The 22,451-nt window shown below is 48.3% G+C and overlaps 1 protein-coding gene across 2 annotated transcripts in view; it reads left to right on the forward strand.

Annotated features, from left to right (window-relative positions):
• The first annotated feature begins 2,197 nt into the window (after positions 1 to 2,197).
• The window catches only part of Dlg5 (discs large MAGUK scaffold protein 5), a 112,046-nt gene continuing 91,792 nt past the window's right edge, over positions 2,198 to 22,451 (forward strand). Inside the window, exon 1 of one of the 2 annotated variants that reach the window (NM_001372003.1) lies at positions 2,198 to 2,736. In NM_001372003.1, the coding sequence (NP_001358932.1) occupies positions 2,433 to 2,736 (304 nt within the window). In that variant the 5' untranslated portion in view covers positions 2,198 to 2,432. The remainder of the gene's footprint in view (positions 2,737 to 22,451) is intronic. The other variant, XM_087585498.1, reaches the window with a different exon arrangement.

A 22,451-nucleotide genomic window follows, 5' to 3' on the forward strand; every position in this document is an offset into this window, starting at 1 on the left:
GTAGGCCTCAAGATCATCTTATAAGGGAGTCAACAAAAGTATTGTGTACCACTGCCCAGCCCCTAGGAGGAAGTGCTCTCTTCAATTGTTTCCTCACTGATTCTTAGGAAGGCTTCCTGGAACAAACTCCAAATCTCTTCACTGTTCTTTGAGAGTTACCGGGGGACTATGGCTCTTCTGTCTTAAGCACCCTTTGGACATGGAACTTAGAAAGATTGTTGTCCAATCTTCACCCCCTGCATTCCACACACACACACATACACCTTCTCTTCTTCACCTAGATGTCTATTAATCCAAAGAAGAATTGAGATGGGAGCCTTAGCGATGATTTAGAATCTGTGGCTGCTCTCAGGTTAAGTAATGGCCAGACAGGGGAAAGGTATCTTGGGGGAAGGGAGCAAGGAAGGGTCCAGAGACTCTGTGACAAACTATGATAACATGATAATAACCGGCCTCCATTCCCCTGAATCCTTGTGTTCTAGATAGAATTAACTGTCAACCAGACTGAATCACCTGAAAAAAAAAAGTCAGTGGAGTCACTGTCTTTTCATAAGGTTGGTCTATGGACATATCTGTGTTATGGCTATGTCTTCATTGATAATTGGGCAGGACAGCCCAGCCCACTATGGGTGGTTCCATTCCCTAGGCAATAGGACATGGACTGTATGGGGAAGTTTTGTGTTTGAACCTGGCAAGTGAGTACGCATGCCCCATTCCTCAGTGGATCCTGCCCCATTCCTCAGTGGATAATTGACTCTGAGTGAGAAATCTTACCTTGACTTCTCTCAGCAATGGAACTGTGACCTGGAAGTATAAGTTAAAATATACCCTTTCTTTCCCCAACGTGCTTTTGGTCATGGTATTTGCCAGAGCAACAGAATAGAATTAGGGCACCTCCTTGGTCACAGATGCTCAGGCTATCTGAACAGAGAGGGATCTTCAAGTAGTTTTGCTCCAGCATATTAGAATCCATGTTGGGTTATAGAGACCTTAAAAAGTGATAAAGCTATTAAGCCCAGCCCAGAAAACACATGTTCACAATAACGTTGAGATTGTTTCAGCGCTGCACTGACCCTGCAGAACTTGCTTATGAAGCCAGAGCTGAGAACCCTTGGTCTGATGCTCTTCTCATCCCCTTTCTCCTGAGAAATAACAGGTGAGGAAAGGTAATTGGTCCACCTTCAACATCATTCTGAGGCACAGAGCAACCTAGGGTCTTCTTGTTCTAACCACTATTTGGAGTTTGTTTCCTATAAACGAACATGGTTTCGTCAAAGAAGGACATTTGAGATGCCTTGGCTTTGGTAACAGTGACATAGAAAAAGTTCTTGGCTGGTCTTCGAAAGTAAGTCAGTGGTAGCAATGCAGAAGTGTGCATTCTTCTCTGGGATGCAGATTTCGTTCCAGGTGAGCAGTTGTGCAGAGGGCTGTCGGAGAAGGTAGATGGTCTTGACCTAAAGTCATAATGGGAAGCAAGATAACTCTGTGATTTACTATAACCTTGAGGTGACACCGAGGAGACGAGCACCTTTCTTGCCAGAAATATCCAAGAGCCCACAACAAAAGCTCTTCATGGACATCACAGTTCCTGCGAACATCCACTGCCTTTGACTCTGGAGTTCTGATACAGGTAAGCAGGATGCTATTAACTGTTAGGCAGGTTAGGGAATTTTATTGGGAGATTTTTCTAAGAAAATCTTGGAATGGGGACCGATTCTGGAGAGGTTTTTAAATTGGAGATATACAAGTTTAGTGGGGGAGGGTTTTGCACTGTGTCCTTGGTTTATTTTAGGATTCTCAGAAGACCCTGGAATAGGGGTAGCATGTGAATAGGGTAGGGGCTGTATCTCTCAGTAGCCCGTGGGATAAGGGCTGGTGGGGTCCGGACCCTTCCCCACTGTCCAGTGCCTCAGTTGCCTGTTACCACCTCCAGGCCAACGGCGGGCCGGGGCGGAGAGACGCGAGAGGGGCGGGCCGCGGCTGTGCAGGCGGCGGTGCAGGAGTTCGGGAAAGCCGGGCCGGAGCTGTCCCGCGCCCAGCGACTTTTCCCCCCGCGGCGATCGCAGAGTGCGGCGGGGCGGTGGGCGCGGAGGCGGAGCTGGAGGGGGCATGTCTGGTTGCTGCGAGGCCGCGGGGCGCTCCCCGGCCGCCGTCCCCACCTCCGCCTCCTTCTCCTCCTCCGTCTCCTCCTCCTCCTCTTCCAGTCCCGCCGCCGCCGCAGCCAACATGGCTGCGCCCCGGAGCCCGGGAGGCGGCCGTTGAGAGCCGCCGGATCGTCCGGGCCCGAGGCGCGCAGGCCCCGGCTCATGGGCCCCGCTGCTTCGCGACTCCCGGCGCGCTAGGCTGCCGCCCAGCTCGGCGTGCAGCCCGCCGGCCTCAGGGAGCCCCGGCGCCGTCCGGCGGGGCGGGGCGGGGCGGCGCGGGCCGCCACCATGGAGCCGCAGCGCCGGGAGCTGCTCGCCCAGTGTCAGCAGAGCTTGGCCCAGGCCATGACCGAGGTGGAGGCCGTGCTCGGGCTGCTGGAGGCAGCAGGAGCGCTGAGCCCCGGCGAGCGGCGGCAGCTGGACGAGGAGGCGGGAGGCGCCAAGGCAGAGCTGCTGCTCCAGCTACTCCTGGCCAAGGAGCAGGATCACTTCCAGGACCTGCGCGCCGCCTTGGAGAAGACTCAGCCTCACCTGCTGCCCATTCTCTACCTGAACGGCGTCGTCGGGCCGCCGCAGTCTACAGAGGGCGCGGGTGAGTGGCACTCCTGCGCGGCCCCTCCTGCCCTCCGGCCACCCCTTCTCTCTGCAGCTTAACAAGGGGGTGGGGTGGGGGGAACTAGGCTCTTGGCGCGGCCACCGCTCTACTCTTACAGCGCGATGACACCTTCTGTCTTAGCCTACCGGGGGAGGGACGGATGCGGGGAACCGAATTCACACCTCCTGCCTCTGTTGTGCGGTTTTCTGGGAACAATAACCCCTCACTGAAAGCCTTGTCTTTCCTCTCCTTGTCGCTACTGCTGCAGAGTCCTGCGGAGGCCACCAGGTCTGATGGCGGGGCGGAGGTCGGAGGACACCTCCGAAGGATGTCCATCAGCCCCTTCTATTCTAAGCTTCTCACCGTCGGGTCCTCTAGCCCTTCGGGAGCTTGAGGTTGCAACCAGCAACAAGGGAATATAGGCCAGGGGCAGATCCCTTAAGTTTTGATCTCTGCCACCCCGTTTAGATCGCTCGTGCCTTTTCACTTTGTGTCCGTGTCTGTTTCCTTCTTGCCCCCTGGATCTCAGTCTCCTAACTCGCCCAGATTTGCTGTGAATTATGCACAACGCCTTCCCCGGTTTCTTTGGAAATTGTGGGCCCGGAAAAGTTGAGGAAGTTGCATTGCACCATGGGAAAATCTTAGTAGTGGTTGCTGTGGCTCAGTTCCCTCCCTGAGAATTCCGAGTTCTCAGGTGGAGAACTGGTGACTGATTCCTCTGAGTGGTGCCCTTTGGAACCCCTGTGTTCTTGCTCTTGGAGTGACTGATTTGTAAGTGTGTGTAGGGGGAGGGGTACTGCTGGGAGTTTGTGACTAGTGGTAGGCTTGTCCTGACTGGGCTGTGGAAAGAGAAGCCAGCCTGTTCAACAAGGAAGAAGGCATAGTACAGAAGAAGGATGAGGGCTGGCAGGTATGTATGGTGTCTGTTGTGGCAGGAACTGTACCTTATCACATTTAATCGCTGTTAACAGCATGTGAACTATCTAGTACTCCTGCTTTGCCAGAGAGAATACTGGCTTGCAGAGTTTAAAATGCATAGGAAAGATCAACTGCTAAGCGTTCTGAATTATCGTCTATTGCTTTAAAAAAAACATAATCAGAGCCTGGAGACAGTAAGTGTGTCTTGTGTTGGTCTTGCCCTTGTTTTAAGTTGAATCTATACACATAATACAATCAATAAAGACACATGTAAAAAGAACAGTGAATGAAGAGAGCTGGAAAAATAAAACTGCCCTTAGCAACGTGCAGGCCAGAGATTGAGGAGACCCGTTTATGGGACTGTTAAAAGCTACACTAAAAAAGGGAGTGATTTTATTAGGTGTCTCGGGTAGCAGTTCTTGTCTCTGTGGGCCATCTCAACACTGTTTTCTCTAGCTGAAGGAAACTGGCATACAGAGAGGCTAAACTGCAGCCCCACAACAGAGCACTTCATGGATGCCCTTCTGTCTTCCCCCTGGACTTCAGGCTTTTGCATTCTGTCTCTCAGAGACCTGCATGCTGTCCCTACAAGTATGGTTTACTGGAGTTCCTGGGCAAAGCCTGTAGTCTCTTTGAATAGCCTTTTGAAGTTGCTTAGAGGAGGCTTTCGAATGCAGTTAAGAGAATAAAGGACCTCATCAGATACCTTTTCCATGCTAACTACTTCTATTTATTTTTGAAGAAAAAAGTTTTTTAGAGATCTGCTTCTAGAAGTCTGTTGAAGGAAGCACAGAAGTTAGAGGGCAGCCAAGAAATCCTTGTGAGGATGTGTGTGTATCAGCCCTAGGATTAATCTCTTGACTAGAGAAACTAGAGGACAGATGGCCATGTGTTAAGTACATCCTTCATGCCCTGTGGAGAAGGTGGGACCTCTGATCTGACCTTTAAGATTCTTCTCTTGCCCCAAGGAATGGGATACCATAAGGTTGAGATTTATCCCTGGGGCTGTGATTTTTTAAATCCATTTCCCCGCACTTCAGAATTTTATTGCTTCAAAGAGGCTCATGAAATCCTTAGGAAAATACTTGTCAAGGAGGTTAAGTTCGTTTTATTTAATAGGTTAGAAGATTTGGGGTAGCACTTGATATGGCAAGACGACATCTGGAGGCTTTGGTGAACAGTGTGGCATGGTGTGAGTCAGTTGGTGTCTGTGTGTCTTTGTAATACTGTGACTGGAGAAATACAGGGTTGGGTTAAGAGGAAGCAGGGGCTCCTGTCCTGGGCCTGATGCGCCTCATTGGCTGTTGAGCATGTTGTGTCTCATCTTCACCAACTTGTGGACTTGTGGCTTCCCTTGTGTCACAGCGGGGTGTCTTAACATCTTCTTTACATTGAGTTCCCAGGGCCAGTGTCAGGCACCAGGGAGGTCAGAGGGCAGAAAGGTGACAGACACCAGGAGCCTCTCTTATTTCTTGTCTTGCGTGGTTCCTCCTGTTAGCTGACCAGGCCTTCTCACTGCTGTTTCAAGAGATGATTAGCCTTGAAGAACTCTGCTATCTTACCCACACATGGGTTTGTAGGGAAGGAAGTGAATTTCTTTGCTCCAGCTGGTGGCAGAGAGAGATGGGAACTGCCCTCGACTGAATGATGGGATCTCCTGTGTCTTTGATTGTGTCAGAGTTGAATTTGGTTATCGTTTAGTGTTTCTCTCATAAATTTAATTGCAACTTCTGATTTCTCTCACAAAGATCCTTGGGTTCTGCTTCTGCAGGCCCTCAGGGTCTTCATTTACATAGTGAGGTCCAAGGTGCCCTGCCTCCTGCCTCAGTCCTGGGGTCGGGGAGGGAATGTTTTCAGGGAGGGATGAGATGCCCAGTTCCGGAGGCTTGACTGTGTGGGCTGGAGTGAGGCAGCCAGGAGTTTGTCTATCATCTTAAGGCCTTGTTCAGGCAATGGGACACTTTAGGAGAGATGAATCTGTTGAGTGGTAGATGATAAGAGCAGGCCTTTTGCTTTCTTACAGACTGTACTGTATGACTCTCTCTAGAAGTCTCATCTGGGACCTAGTGTGGCTATGACTAATTACCTAACTGTCAAGGGCTTCTCTTGGAAGAAATTGGCTTCCTGCTGGATCTTGCCACCCATGTGCTTAGAATTGTCTTGTCCCTTTCCTCCTCCTGTGCCTTTTCTTTATTTCCTGGAAAGAGAGGGAGAGAGATGCTGTCACTAACATGAAGAGCATATCATAGGATCATCTGCTGAAGAAGTGGAGGGAAAATTGGAGGAGAGACTGGCACTCGAGCTGGAGCTGAAAGGGAATCTGCCGTCCATCTGTCCATCTATCCACCCACCTACCCGCCCATCCATCCATCCATCCATCCATCCATCCATCCATCCATCCATCCATCCACAGGGCTTCTCTGTATAACAGCCCTGGCTGTCCTGGAACTAACTGTAGACCAGGCTGTCCTCAAACTCACAGATCTGCCTGATCTGCCTGCCTCTGCCTCCCAAGTGAGGAATCAAAGGCGTGTGCCATCAGACCTGATTTTTTAAAGATTTATTTTATGTGTATATGTGTTTAGCCTGCATTCTGTAGGTGTACTATGTGCATGCTGAGGTCAAACAAAAGCATCAGATTCCCTGGAACTTGAGTTACAGATGTCTGTGAGCTGCTAAGTAGGTGCTCGGAATTGAACCTGGAGTCTCTGCAAGAGCAACAGGTGCTCTTAACCACTGAGCCATCGATCCAGCTGGGGGCCTTGGAATTCAGAGAGGGATATAGGGAAGACAGCAAACGCTGCAGGGACTATAGAGGGTAGAGGTTGCTGGAATAGAGAAGATTGTCACTGGGTGTGAGGCAAGGAGGCCTCGTGGGTCCAGGGAGAGGTTCCTTGAAATACAGGCATTGTACAAGGTGAGGCTGGAAGCATTCTCTGTTTTTTGAAATAACATATTCCTTTGTAGCCCGAGCTGGTTTCAAACATGTGGAAGTCTTCCTTCCTCAGCCTTCTGAATGCTGAGATTGCAGGTGTGAGCCCCCATGTCCACCTAGACACTCTCTCTCTCTTTCTCTCTCTCTCTCTCTCTCCCTCCCTCCCTCCCTCCCTCCCTCCCTCCCTCCTTTCATTTAAAAGGGAGTAACCCTGCCAGCTCTTCCAGAGACTAGTGAGGGTGGCCCTGTGTTGCCAGGTGTTGGGTATTTATTATTCCCTGGTGATTGCAGGGTCTTTTGTTTCCTCTGCTGCCTTTGGGCACCAGCCACTTTTGCTTGGTGTACTCTGGGGGATCAATAGGGGAGGAGACAGAAGTATAGCTCAAGCCAGCATTTGTCTTTCAGAGTTGGGCTCTTTGCTGCAGAGGAACCTAAAGGCCATGGTTGAGAAGAGGTTTCTAATGGGGGCGGGGGGCAGGTTTAGTTCTCTCTGTTCAGGGCACCACGACAACTTCGCTCAAATCATCTTAGGCAAAAAGGATAACTTGTTAATATGTAATACAGTCAGTCATAATGATATTTCTTACAGGCCACGTGTCTGCCAGTGTTTCCATGAGATTATATTAACCTAGTGACATTTCTGTAAGTAAACTCCATGATGGTCATGTAATTAATATTACATGCATGTTTAAGTCTGTTACCCCAGTGTTAAATGACACATAACTACATTCTAAAACCTTGACATAGCAGAGGCTAGCCTTGTCCAGCATCAATAGGAGGAAAAGCCCTTGGTCCTGTGAAGGCTCGATTCCCCAATGTAGGGTAATGCCAGGATTTTGAGGTTGGAGTGGGTGGGTGGGAGTGGGAGCATCCTCATAGAAGCATGGGGTGGGAGGAATGGGTATGGGAGGGGGGGGGAATGGGATAACATTTGAAATGTAAATACGTAAAATATCCAAGAAAAATAAAATAAAATAAAAAAACAAAAACAAAAACTTTGACATGATGACCCTTGACTCCTGAATCTTGTGAACTTTTCCATTAGGTTTGAAATGTAGCCTTAGGTTTCTGTGGGCTTTGTGCTCATTGATCCTGAGCAGGGAAGGAAGACAACTCTATCCAGTCAGCTAGGCCAGAAAAATCTTCTGGAAGGATTCTTATTGTCTTGACCAGGGCTGTGCATCTGTTTGAGGCAGAATGGCTATGGCTGAGGTTAGAAGGCTAAGGTTGGTTTGGCTTTGTCCCCATTATTAGTGACCTGTTCCAGTACAAGGCAGTTTTTAAAGAAGCGGTTTCTCCAGGATAAGATGAGCTGAAGGGATAGTGTAAAGAGAGAGACATTATGCCTGGTACTGTCCTTGGTCAAATGAGTAGAACTCATGCCTGGAGTGGGCTGTTGGTGGTCAGGCCCTGAGCAGGACGGTTAGCTTCTCTGCACATGTCTCTTGGTGTGTTAAGTTATTTTACACAATTACTGGTGTTGGAAAAGCTGGTATTTATCTGGATTGGGAGAATCCTAAATACATGCATCCCTAATATCAGGTGGCCTGGAGCTTCTGGCCTCATCCATCCATGCTGCCTGTCCATCCAGCCTTCCCCTGGAGGGCTTTGTTCTGGGCCATAGCCAGGTCTCTAGGATGCTAATGCTTAGGTTAGCTCTCCCACCACCTCACCCTCCTTGAATCCCCCGCTCCTGGCCCAGGAACAATGACGGACAAGAAGATGCAGGAAAACAAGAAGAAACCTCAAAAAAAGTTGAAGAAATACCCCAGCCTGGCAAATGTCTTTCCTCTTTCTCTTCATCCCTCTTGTCCCCTTGTTCTGGGGAAGCTGAGCCCTGACCTTGCCACAGGCAGTCTTCTCTGTTTGGATGGATCTTAATAGTGGAATGCTTAGCAGGGGAACTAGATGTTTGGAACTGGGGTGACTTCTGAGCTTAATGTTGAAGATAACTTTAAGATTCACAAGATGGGATCTTTTTAAAGCTTCCTTTTATAATATGTGCAGTTGGGAGTTTTTAAGGAAATTTTACAATGAAGCAAAGCCTGTTCCTTTTTTTATAATGATGGCACACTTTTAGCAGTTCACAAGTTTCCCAGCAGGCTTCTTATCAACCACACTGTCAGCAAGCCTGCTGGGAAGTCCAGTCTAGTGTGTGAGTAAGCCTTGCCTGCCATTTTGGAAGCTCTTCTCTCCTGTGTCTCAATGCTATTCCAGGCCCTATTCTCCTTCCCCAGAGTCTGGCCCTAATACAGCCATTATAAAACACTTCACTGCTTCAGAGTGCAGTTTGATAATCAGCAGTGAGCACAAAGGAAGGGCATTTAGTTAGTGTGGTGAACCATCACATAACAGTGACAGTAGGAACCGGGAATGGACAGATTGCTGAAGGTCTGTTGCAGCTCCTTGTTGAGCTCTCTAAACAGGTATCAGGGTTACTGACTCTGGCTATCTTACCAGCACAGCATAATCTCCTGGAGGTGACTCTGCTCTGCCACACGCCCCCTGTTTCTTTTGAGCATTTCTCAGGTGCATCTCACTGTGTCTGTGATGGAAGCTCGTGGTATGACATTGGTGTCTGAAGTCTTCAAGGTCACCCGCCAGGTACCAGCTGTTCAGGGCTGGCTGCTCTGAGCCCTGTGAGGGCTTTCCTTTCCTTTCCAGATTCGAATATCAGCCAACTGTCATGGAAGGAGCCCCCATGCGGGATCTGTTTCTAAGTGTAGACCTGACCTTGGCTGAGCCTCTTGGCTTCCTGGCTCTCGTTCAACAGCAAATAGAATTGGTGAGGCACTGAATGGGGAGTTTCTCAGTCCTGCGGGGTTCTGAGCACTCCCCAGATGGCTTTTAGTCCCAGGGGAGTGTGGTAGTTGTGTTGGAGTGGATTTCTGGGGCTGTTCCAGCTCTATACCATGGCTGCTATTCTGCTTGAATGTTAGTGTGGGGTGTTTTTAGATACTCTACCTCCGCTTCCTGAAAAAGGAAAAATATTTTGGCTCGTGTGTGTGTGTGTGTGTGTGTGTGTGTGTGTGTGTGTGTGTTACCCCTACTTCATATGAAGCACTTGTACCTTCTGCAGCCCCAGTGGGAGGGAAGCCGTGCAGTGATTTCCAGGGAAGACGTGGGTTGTAGAGAGCAGGAGCACTGAGTTGGCTGGAGCTGGTGTGTTTAGCAGGGAATTTTACATGGGATAGAACTAGATGTAACTGGAATTTTTTCCCTTCATCATCCTTTTCCTAGAATGAGCTGTAAATCCTTGCACTGTGCCTCAGTTGATATTTTTGAGGTGGAATTCCACAAAAGTACTACAGAAACATTATTACCTGAACAAGTATTTGGAGTATCCTGTGTAGACATCCAACAGTCCTGGGGAGGATCGTGATTGACGTTCACTTCAGCCTAGGGGTCAGACTAAACTGCTCTGCGTTTTATTTTTTTAATTGTAGTTAAGACTCACGTACCACAAGACTTACCTTGAACCACTTTGTTTTCACTTCAACAACGTATAAAGCGTGAAAATAGCTAAGTGTGCCCTTCAGTAGCATTTAGTGTTTTTAGGCTGTTGGGCAACCCATATCATCATCCATTTCCAGAACTTTGCCATCGTGTAAAAGAGTGTCCACTAAACAAGGGTCTGTTGCTTCCTCCCCTCAGCCCTGATGATCACTATTCTCCTTTCTGTTCACATGAACGTAACTAGTTTAGATATCTGTTATAGGTAAACTCAGTGTATGTGTCTTCCTTGTGTGCATGTACGAGAGTGTGTGTGCGTGTGTGTTTGTGTATGGTGTGTGTGTGTGGTATGTATGTGTATGTGTATGTGTGTGTGTGGTGTGGTGTGTGTGTATGTGTGTGTGTATGTGTGTGTATGTGTGAGTGTAGTGTGTAGTGTGTAGTGTGTGCGTGTGTGTGTGCATGTGTGCATGTGAGTGTTGTGTGCATGTGTGTGATATGTATGTATATTCACTCATGTCTAGAGGCCAGAGGAGGCTATGGAGTCTCTTCACCTGTCACTCTATCTACATTTCTCTTCTTTGGACCATGTAGCAGGTCCAGATGCAAGGTTTTAAAGAGCTGCCATATTGTTTGCTTTTTTAAAGATTTATTTATTTATTATCTATAAGTATACTGTCACTGTCTTCAGACACACCAGAAGAGGGCATCAGATCTCATTACAGATGGTTGTGAGCCACCATGTGGTTGCTGGGATTTGAACTCAGGACATCTGGAAGAGCAGTCAGTGCCCTTAACCTCTAAGCCACCCCTCCAGCCCCTGCTTTCTGTTTTTAACACCTTAGTTTGGGTCTGGCTGGAGGCCTAGTTCTAACATTTTTCTTTTATCTAAAATGTAAGTGCAATACACATTTACAAGTGCATTGCACTCAAAGGCGTACACACACACACTCCACACACACACACACACACCACACACACCACACACACATATACACACACACCACACATGCACACACACACACCACACACACATATACACACACCAAACACATATACACACCACACCACACACACATACCACATATATACACATACACACACATACACACACACCACACACCACAACACACATATACACACACCACACACATATACACACCACACACACCACACACCACACACACACACAGACCACACACACACAACACACATATACACACACCACACACACAACACACACATATACACACACAACACACACATATACACACACCACACACACACACCACACACCACATACACACACCACACACACCACACACACACATTTACACACACCACACACACCACACACACACGTACACACACCCCACCCACATACACACCCACACACACATACACAAACACATACCACACACACATACCACACACACACATACATCCACACACCACACACCACACACACACATACCACACACACACCACACATACACGTACACCCCCGCCCCCCACATACACACACACACATACACAAACACACACCACACACACACCCCACACACACTACACACACTATACACAGACACACACACCCCACACACATATACACACACCACACACACACACATACACCCACACACCACACACCACACACACATACACACACACACACACCACACATACACATACACCCACACACCACACATACACATACACCCACACACCACACACACACATATACACACACCACACACATATACACATACCACACACACACACACACATACACACACACTACACACACACATACACATACACACACCACACACACACCCCACACACACTACACACACTATACACAGACACACACACCCCACACACATATACACACACCACACACACACACACATACACCCACACACCACACACCACACACCCATATACACACACACACCACACATACACATACACACACACACCACACACCACACACACACATACACACACCACACACACCACACACACATGTACACACACCACACACACATATACACATACACACACACCACACACACACATACACATACACACACACCACACACACATACACATACCACACACACCACACACACACATATACACACACCACACACACCACACATACACATACACCCACACACCACACATACACATACACCCACACACCACACACACACATATACACACACCACACACACCACACACATATACACATACCACACACACACACACACACACACCACACACACACATACACATACACACACCACACACACACCCCACACACACTACACACACTATACACAGACACACACACCCCACACACATATACACACACCACACACACACACATACACCCACACACCACACACCACACACCCATATACACACACACCACACATACACACACACACCACACACCACACACACATACACACACCACACACACCACACACACATGTACACACACACCACACACACACATACACATACACACACACCACACACACACATACACATACACACACACCACACACACACATACACACACCACACACACCACACACACATGTACACACACCACACACACACATACACATACACACACACCACACACACACCACACACACACACACCACACACACACACACACACACCACACACACACACCACACACACACACACACACCCCTCCAGTTATGTGTTATGTGTTGGATTGCGAAGGAGTTAATTTCAGAACTTGTCTGACTGACTCCTTTGAGGCAGACCTTCCCCATCCCATCCCAGCAGAATTCAGAGCCAGCAGTCTTTCCTCTTCCTTTGCAGTGCTAACAGCTTCACCCCAAAGACCTTGACATATGCTGGGCGTTTCTGCTTCACAGACCATTCAGGCTTGGTTTGCTTTCTCACTTTGAGTCCAGGGTACCAGCTGGATCAAGATGTTCTTTCTAAAGGCCTGGGTCAGCATTCCCCCAGGAACCGTGTTCTGAGCACCGGCTCAATTGGATGCGGAGGATGCTGCTTGTGCCTTGGCCCGGATCTGTGGTCCAGCGCATTCGGATGGTGCTGCTTTGAGCAGGCCTAACTTATCATTAGGCTCTTGAGAGCAGTTGTGGTCCAGTGTGCTTTGGGGCTTTGCTAGAATGGCTTCAGAGACTGATTTGACCCCCAAAGTCCTTTTCTGTAGGGCATCTTGAAGCATCCGTGCTCATTGGAATACACATGGGAAACCTCAGCTTTAGCCATGGTACTGGAACACAGCAAGTATTACTTATTTTCATTTCCCCTGGTCCTCTCATTTGAAGCACCCAAGCTGTAAACATTTCCCTTACATTAGTTTCTGATGCCAGCTGAACTAGATGTATGTGGTTCTGGGGCCAGAGGCTGTCAGATTTTAGGTTTGTGTCCTTGCTGGGCCTGATGGGGCTTAACCAGAATGAAGTCTGAATTCATGCACATTTTAGATGCTTTTCTTGAGGAGCAAAGCAGCAGGACTGGGCCTTGGGCCTTAGAAGTCAGGGCTTCTAAGGATGCCTTGGGAAGGGGTTTGGGGGCTGCTCTGATGGCTTGGCTGCTGCAGGTCTGGGGAGACCTGGTAATTGTCAGTCAAGAACAAGATTTTGCCGAGCCTTCCACACAGGTGGTCTGGAGAACAGAGAAGATGGTCTCTGTTCTGAGATGTCATGGAGGATGAGTCAGTGGATGAACGAATGGAGGAAGGAAGGAATGGCCCAGGTGGCTGGGATATTGTGGGCAGGATTGGAGCAGGGAGCAAGGATTAGAGGCAGCTGGATGCCATGGGCATAAGTGTTTCCATCCTGAACTCTGTGACTCTAGCAGCTGCCTAACCTTCAGGACTCCCTCTTCCCCATCTGTGAAAGGGATCAGTAGTGTTTTCTGAGGGCTTTGGTGAGAGCTGCTGGGAGTGGCTTGCCCTTAAGAGGAGCAACAGACTCGGGTTGTATGTGGACTCAAAGGGTCATAGGACAGGGGCCATGAATGGGGTTGGTATGACAGAAGCTGGGGGGCGGGGGGCGGCGAATCTTGAGTGTCTGCCAATGAGGAGAGAACCTGGGGTATCTGTCAGTGAGGAGGCCGTGTCACTTTGGTGGATTAGTTTCCTGAGGCCTTGGTCTTAAGGAGGCATCACCATGTCCTGTGAGGAGAACCTTTGCAGCCACTTGGGGATACCGAGGAGATAGTGAGGCCAGTGCTCTTTGGCTGAGAGAGATGAGTGCAGCGAGCTCAGAGAAGACAGGGAGGGAAGAGGGAACTCAGGTTAAGTGAAGCCTTTTCTTCTCTCCTGCCTTTTAAAGGGTTTGTCTTTTCAAGCCTGTGGAAATGACTGGATGATAAAAGGAGCAACCCTGGACCTCTACTGACCTCTTCCAGCAACCTTGGAATCCTGTAGTATTTTAAAACAAATCCCAGCTAGCATGTCACTTCATTCAAAAAATTTCTCAGGTCTGTCTTGAGAAAGCTTCCTGGAGCTGATCCCAGTATTGCCTGTCTGTGTGGCCTTCAGTTAGGGGGTGATCTTTACAAATACAGTCACAGCTTTATCTGTGTGTCCATCCTTTCCATCCTTGTCAGTATGTGCTTAGTTCCTGCTTCTACTGTCTTGGCTGTGCCAAGTGCTAGGCCCACAAAGGTCACCCCCACAGCAGCCAGCACGATCTGTGAAGGGACTCAGCCCACTCTGAGCGCCCTGCTCTTATGCTAAGCTGGCGTTCAGTTGTCACCAGCTGATTTGTTTAAATACAGATTTTAATGAGGTCTGCTTTTAAACTCAATTGATGTCATCGTGAGACCCCAGGGAGGTTAGAGAGCAGGGTCTCATTATGTAGGCTGCTCCTGGCACTCATGGCCTGGAGCATCCTGCTCAGCTTGGATCGCCTCATGCCTGGAGAGCTGCCTCAAAGCTTTACCCTTCTTTATTGGGGTGAGTCCTGGCTGGCCCCAGAGCCCAGAAGTTTATATGGAACTTTGCTTGTACCTGCTTCCTCTGCGTACCTTTGTAAGTTTCCTTTTGAGGTGAACCATTTTAAAAATGGCGAATGACCCAATGTGCCTAATGAGACCCCAGTTCCTGCTCCCCAGGATAGTGATGATAGGAGTGTGAACTGAAGCCCTGTTGGACATCCGGTCTGTCATTGTCATTGTGAGGACCTGACTACCCTTTTATTTATCATTTATTTCTGAAAAATCCCTCTTGAGCATAAAACAAAACAAAGCAAAACAAAAATCTGTCACTAGCCAGCCCAACCCTACATTGCATAAGAGAACCATTATCTGGTTGACACATTAACCAGCCCCTGAGAGCTGCCTGTTTTGGAGGCAGCCCCGCTGGGGACATTTGCCTGTGAATGGGTCTGACTTTGGCAGGAGGAACATCTATGTGGCTTTTGGTGACAAAGCAAACTCTTCCTCTCCCCCAGCTGCGCCCTGCTTGTCACTAAACAAAGGTGTGTTGTCTGTTTTTATTTTCTTAAGATTCATTTTATGAGCATTAATGTTTTTGCCTGTGTGTGTGTTTCTGAACCACAAGTGTGCCTGTTTCCCTTAGAGGTCAGAAAAAGGTGTCACATCCTCTGGAACTGGAGTTATAGTGATGGTATGCTGTTACGTAGGTGCTGGGAACTGAACCTGGGTCCACTGCAAGTGCAGCTAGCGTTCTTAACCAGGGAGCTGTCTCTCCAGCCCTGTGCCTGGGTTTCTATAGGTGTAGTGTCCTTTCTCAGTTTACATGTCTTTATGGTACATGTCTGATTCTTTAACATGCCCATAGACCTGCAAACAAATGTCTTTTTCTGACTATTGACAACATGTTTTTCCACACATGTGGTGAAAATCTGGCTAGACATTTTTAAAAATGACAGCGTAGCAGAGAAACAGAAAGAAGCACAATTTGGTTTGCGTTTCTGTATGCTGGGAGTAGAGTGGGATTGCATATGCAGAGAGGCCAGAGGAGGAGTCGCTTTTCTCCTTCCTTCTTCCACCTTGTGCATTCAAGGAATGAAGTGTGGGTTAGCAGACTGGAGTACGCTCCCCTACCTGCTGAGTCGTCTTGCCAGCTCCCTTTATATATGTTGTGTAATTTGTTAAAATTTCATAATATTCTGAAAGCAGCACGCTGACATTTTCTCTGTTCTTTCCAAGTCACTTTCATTTTTTTCCTCCCTGGCCAGACATGTTTTCATGGCTTCATTTTCGTTTTAACTACTTATTATTTATTTATTTATTTACATAATGTGTTTGGGTCTTTTGTCTGCATGCATTTCCATGCACCACATACATGCCTGGTGCCTTCAGAGTCCCAGGATCCCTGGGACTAGAGTTACAGAAGGTTGTGATCTGCCATGCGGATGTTGGGAATTGACCCTGGGTCTATTGGAGCAGCATTCAGTGCTTTTAACTGCTGGGTCATCTCTCTAGCCCTTAATGCTTCCTCTTACGCAGCTTCAGCTGTTGAAGACATGGCTGGGAAGGATCTCAGAGACTAGTCCAGGTTCCCATTTTACACAGAAAAACTAGCAGTTTTCTAGCAGGAAAACTAAGACACAAAGAGGCAGATCTGGAGCTAGGATCCCCTTTCAGACTTGGAGCAGTTTGGCTAGGGTGTCTGGGGGTCTGGCAGTCTGGGCTGCTTTTTCCTCATGTGGACCTGGCTTACTAGTGAGCATGGGCAAGTAATAGGATACCCCAGTGTGCTAAGCTGTGCTCCAGCTTTATTCCCAGGCATTGAACCCAATCCTTCACCAGCCATGCGGTTGATATTTGTGTTCTACAGTTGGGCAAAGTAGGCCAGGATTGAGAGTTCCACTGCTCTGTCAGGCCACCAGCTGCTCTGAGGCTGGCAAGCGCTGGAGTCCTTGTCCATTCCTTCATAAAGGCTGTGTTTGTTCTCTCCCACAGGCCTTCCTGTGAAAGTCCCCATTGAGATCTCTGGGTCCTGAGCCTGGGATACCCCTCCCTTTGCATCCCATCACTGATGCATTTTGCATTTGGGTTCTGAGCACCTGTTACCGGATGGGGCTTTTGGATCATCCTAGAACATGAAGTCTAAATTTGGTGCTGAGTCAGAGAATGGGCCTCACTTTGGCAGGAGCATCTGTGGGGCTTTCTTCCTGTGACATAGCACAACCCCTGTTACCGATGTTCCTGACTCCTTGGTGCTTAGTCACAGGTCAAAGTTCAAACAGGAATGCTTTTCCTGAGTCTCTGGTCTCAGAGACTTTTCCTAAGATAACATGTTAAGGCTCTCAGACCCTGAGTCAGAGTCCACCCAGGTAGCTAGCTTTAGGGGTACTGGATCCAGAAGAAAGGGAGAAATTAAACAAAACCCTAACTTTGGGTTCTGTACCCCTTTCCTTGGAAACAGTAGTTAGATTTGGGGAACCTGATGTTCAGGGGCTTCATGTGAATGTCCATAAGTCCATGTTCTCCTCATTTCTGACAGAAAATGGGAGGTGACCTGTGTATATCTTGTCGTAGGCCTGGTCTGTTTTACAGATCCAGGGAGAGGGGACAGAGTAGTGTCAGCCACCCTGATTGATTTTGTGGGAAGTGGTCAAGTCTCACATAACTCTCCTGCCTCCGGCTTGCCACATACAAAAAAGCTTCTCATGAGACTAAGTCGAACTGGTCACCCATGTTGGCCTCTTGCACTGGATCCCACGGGCTAGACTGGAGCCTGGCCATATCAGATTTTATCTGTCTGTCTGTCCATGCCTCCCTCCATCTGTCAGCCTGCCTCTTGTCACTGCTTGGTAGTAGATAGCTTGAGGTGCTGAGGCTGTGAGCATAAGAAAGTTTCCAGTACCATCCACAGCCAGACTGAGTGCTGATCTGCTCTCATCGGAATATGCATTCTGTTGTTCCACAAAAGGGTTCCTTCCCTTGTTCAGGCTCTCTGCTTTTAGAAACATCTGGAAGCTGACAGCCTTACTTACTGTCTTCTTACTTCTCACCTGTTTTGTAGTTTCTAAGCTATGGGAAAGGCTTTTGTGTATACAAGAAGGCTCTTGACCTTCCTCAGAGTTTATCATCTCATTGGATGGCCCCAAGCGAGTGAGCAGGTGTCTAGCAGTACTGGTGAGCGCCTTGGACTCCTGGGCAGGTACCTAAGGAAGGGGCATGTGCAGTAAGCTGAACTGGTTCAGGGCCTGAAGGTTGGAGGGTGCCAGAGGGGAGGACTGAAGGAGGCAGGTCTGGTAAGGGTGGTACTGAAGGCAAGGGCTGGGTGTTCTTGGAGACATGACAGAGAACCCTTTCTGTGAATAGAAAAAGTCTGTATGGGAATCCAGGGCTTTGGAACAGGGAATTTACTTGGCAGACTTGGGGAGAATGAGGCCAGGCTCACTAGCCTTGGGAAGATGCAGGCAGGTCAGGTCACCACGTCTAGCCATTCTTGAGGGCTGGATGGAGAAGGATTGCAGTTGATGGTGGTCTGTGTTATGTGAAAAGAAGACCCAACTGGCCTTCCCAGTCTCCCAGGGGCGGTCTGTGAGTTGGTGAGTGTATTGGAACAGCCACTACTTTTCCTAAGTTTCAAGCTGGAGAATGCTGGTTGCAGTGTTAGGATGTGAGTGTCTATGAATCCTCTACAGAGACTGGTCCCACGTGAGGATCTTCTCTCTCTGCCAAAGGGGATGATGGAGCAGGGTGGTCACAGGGAAGTGAGAGACCAGCTGTCCAGTCTTGTCCCCATGATCACTGCCTATAATCCCTTTAGGTCTTGCTGTTCTGATGCTGGAAATGGAATCGATTCTGCTGTCCCCCTTCAGCTAGGAAAGGTAGGGGAGTCCGTTCTAGGAAGTGGCCCCATGCCTCTTGGTGTCTGGGTGCTGAGCAGGTATGCATTAGTGCATACCCAATCCTTTTTCCTCCAGCCCAGCAGGATTCTTTACCTAAACTTAGAAGTCGGGGTCACAGATGAGGGTGCCCTGGGTACTCTGGAGATAGTTTGATGGATTTGAGCAGAGGGTCTGGTAGAAGTGTGAACTGCTTTTTCTGTTTCTGTTTCTGTATTGGCAAAGTGGAAGAGTTATGGAATCTGATATGGTGAGAATTAGGAGAGTTCCTGTCTGTGAGGTTTTGCAAGTGGGGCCTAGCAAACATAAATACTGGGTAAGTCCGGTATTTATTTTTGTTATTGCCACAAGCCTGTGTCTCAGTGACACCTTGGGGACATGTGTGTCTATAATGTCCCATTTAAAATAAATTGTTCACCCAGATAATGGTTAAAATATTTGTGTCCCCCCACCCCGCGCCATAGAGTCACGTTGCAGAAGTTCTGATCTGTCAGAAGTAAGCACAGAGATTATGTGTGTTTTGTAATCTCTAGCAGGATCTGACCTTGAGTGGATGCACTGAACAGGTAACCACTTTAGGTGCTGGCAGGTCACGTGGTGAGTGGCATGTGATAGGAGTTTCACGTGACAGGCATTGGGAGGACAAGATGATTGTAAATGAGAATTGAGCCATTGCAGTTGGCCTCCTTGTGGGGTGGGGGTGGGGCTGGTCTCTTGGAGCTGATGGAATCAGAGGCTACTCGTGGGTCAGTCAGATGTGATGTTGTGCTCCAGGCCGCAAAACAAGTCTCACAGTGGAGACTTCCTTTTAGATTTATTTTTAATTTATATGATGAGTGTTTTGCCTGAATATATGTCTATACACCACATGCAGTGCCCACAGAAGCTACAAGAGTGTCAGATCCCCTAGAGCTGGAGTTACAGGTGGTTGTGAGCCATGATGTAGTGCTAAGTACTGAATTTGGGCCCTTGGTAAGAGCAGCAAATGCTCTATCCACTGAGCCATCTTCCTAGCCTGTGGTGGTTTGAATATGCTTGGCCTAGGGAGTGGCACCATTAGGAGGTCTGGTCTTGTTGGAGGAAGTGTGTATCACTGTGGAGGTGGGCACTGAGACCTTCCTTCTAACCACATGAGAGCCAGTCTACTCCCAGCAGCCTTCAGGTGAAGATGTAGAACTCTCAGCTCCTGCACCATGCCTGCCTGGACACTGCCTTGCTCCTGCCTTGATGATAATGGACTGAACCTCTGAACCTGTAAGCCAGCCCTAATTACATGTTGCCTTTATAATAGTTGCCTTGGTCATGGTGTCTGTTCACAACAGTAAAACTCTTAAGACCTAGCCCCAACAATGGAGGCTTCTGTTGCTTCTATTCTGTGCTTCTCCACAACAGATGCCTCTCTCGCTGTTCTCTGGCAAGTGTTGTGAGGAGCAACACTGAACTCAGCCTTGAGCTCTGGCCTTTTCCTGTCACTCAGACTGGCAGGAACTAGGTGGAACCTAGTGACCATGGCAACAAGGCTATGGAAACTCCTGCCTCAGCTGCTGGGCTGTCCCAGAATGCATTCACCAAAGCCTTGCCCCAAGGTTTCTATCCTGAGTGTCAGTGCCCCCACCAGGTAGGTTCTCCTGCAAGTCTGGAGGGGAGGATGCGGGATACGTTGCCATGTCCTGCATTGGAGAGGAGGCAGGCTGGGTGCCTATCTGCAGAATGTGCAGATGAATGAGTTTCTAGTTACCAAGGCGGTAGTACTATGGGACAGATGAGATGCATCCATAGTAGACCATGGTGTCCCTTAAAATTAATGCTTGCTGAGTGTGGTGGTGCACACATTTAATCCCAGCACTTGAGAGGTAGAGACAGGCAGATACCTGAGTTTGCTTCCTGCTTAGTGTATACAGTTCAGGCTATGGCTACACAGTAAGCCCTGTCTTAAAACAGTAATAGCAACAAACAAAACCTTAATGCTTGGCAGAAGTGTAAGCAACCAGGACATAGGTGGTGCAGTAAGCAATAGGGTGGGGTGGCTGATAACATGAACACCGCCTTGCAAGAACACAGACTCTCCTCACATCTGTGCTGTAGGCAGGGAACTGGGCTGAAGAAGAAATGAGAAAGACAGGGACGAGAAACATTGCTCTCTTGTTGTCTTCCAGAGAGGGCCTCAGCTTTGCCCTGATATGAGCCTCTGACCCTGTGGCGTCTGTGGGGCTGGGCTGGGCTGGGCTGGCAACCTCAGGCAGGTTGCTCACACGGAAGGGGCTTTACTGTAGTGTTGGTCATGCTGATTAAGCACCAGAAGATGGGTGGAGTGGCTGTGGTTCGAAGGACATTGGAGGCAGTGGCAACAAAAATGTTTTTAGATAATCATCCAGGTGACTATAGAGCAAGACGTGAACCCGCATCACCTTAAACCTGGCATGGTGAACATGTGTCAGCTGGTTTGCAAAACCCGAGTTCTTGTGCGGCCATAATGGCGCTCACCCTTTAAGACAGTTCATTGGAAAAACAACTGCTCACTGTCACATGCGGGCCAAGCTCATGATGTGAGGCACTGCGAGGTGCACAACACAGGGAAATCCTCCCTAGGACCAGGAGCAGCTTTTCAGTCTCCAGAACCTAGTGCTGCTGCTGGGGAGGGAGGGAGCTCCTTTGCTGGGCAAACTCAGACAGAACCCCAGACAGAGCAGGGAAGGTGTCCTGCCACGTTTTTGAGTAAAGTAGAAACCATTTGTGATTCTTTCAGATCCTCTATCACCAACTGAACTAGGTTTTGGATTTTATGTCATCTGATGCTAGTGATTAAAATAAAAAAAAATTATTGTTTAAGAAAATAATTACAGGCTAGATAACCTTGGACTGAAATGTCTGGGACCAGGAGTGTTTCAGATGGTAGTTTTTCAGATTTGGGAATATTTATGTAGCCTTTACTGGTTGAAAATCCCAAATTTTTAATCAAAAAAATGCTCCAGTATCTAAAACTTTGGAGTCAGGATGCTCAAATAGTATGCAATTGGCAAAGGTTTTCTAGAGAATTTGGAAGACAGGAGGGACCAAAAGAGAAATAAGGCAGATAGTCTTATCCTCCCTGCCCTGCCACTCCCCACCAAAAAGAAAATCACTTAAAAAAATAAAAAAAGAAACAGCCTGAAGTGCGCTGGTCTCTACCTGTAGCCCCAGCACTTGGAGGGTAGCAGCTCAGTGGTTTGAAGGCAGCTTTGGCTACATAGGGTTAGAGGCCAGCCTGGGCTGTGTATCGCAGACGTCTGTATCACCCTGTTTCATCAAGCCAAAACAAAAAGCCAAAACAAATTGTAAAAAGTTCTTAAAAGAAGAAGAAAAACAAAACAAAAGGATTGCTGGAGAGGTGGCTCAGTGGTTTAGAGCACTGACTGTTCTTCCAGAGGTCCTGAGTTCAGTTCCCAGCAACCACGTGGTGGCCCACAACCATCTGCAGTGCTATCTGATGCTATTTTCTGGTGTGTCTGAAGACAGCTACAGTGTATTCACATGCATAAAATAAATAAAATCTTTAAAACACCCCCCCCCCC

The sequence above is a fragment of the Rattus norvegicus genome, chromosome 15 (genome assembly GCF_021556685.1).
Source record: "Rattus norvegicus strain SHRSP/BbbUtx chromosome 15, alternate assembly SHRSP_T2T, whole genome shotgun sequence".
NCBI classification, from domain to species: Eukaryota; Metazoa; Chordata; class Mammalia; order Rodentia; family Muridae; genus Rattus; species Rattus norvegicus.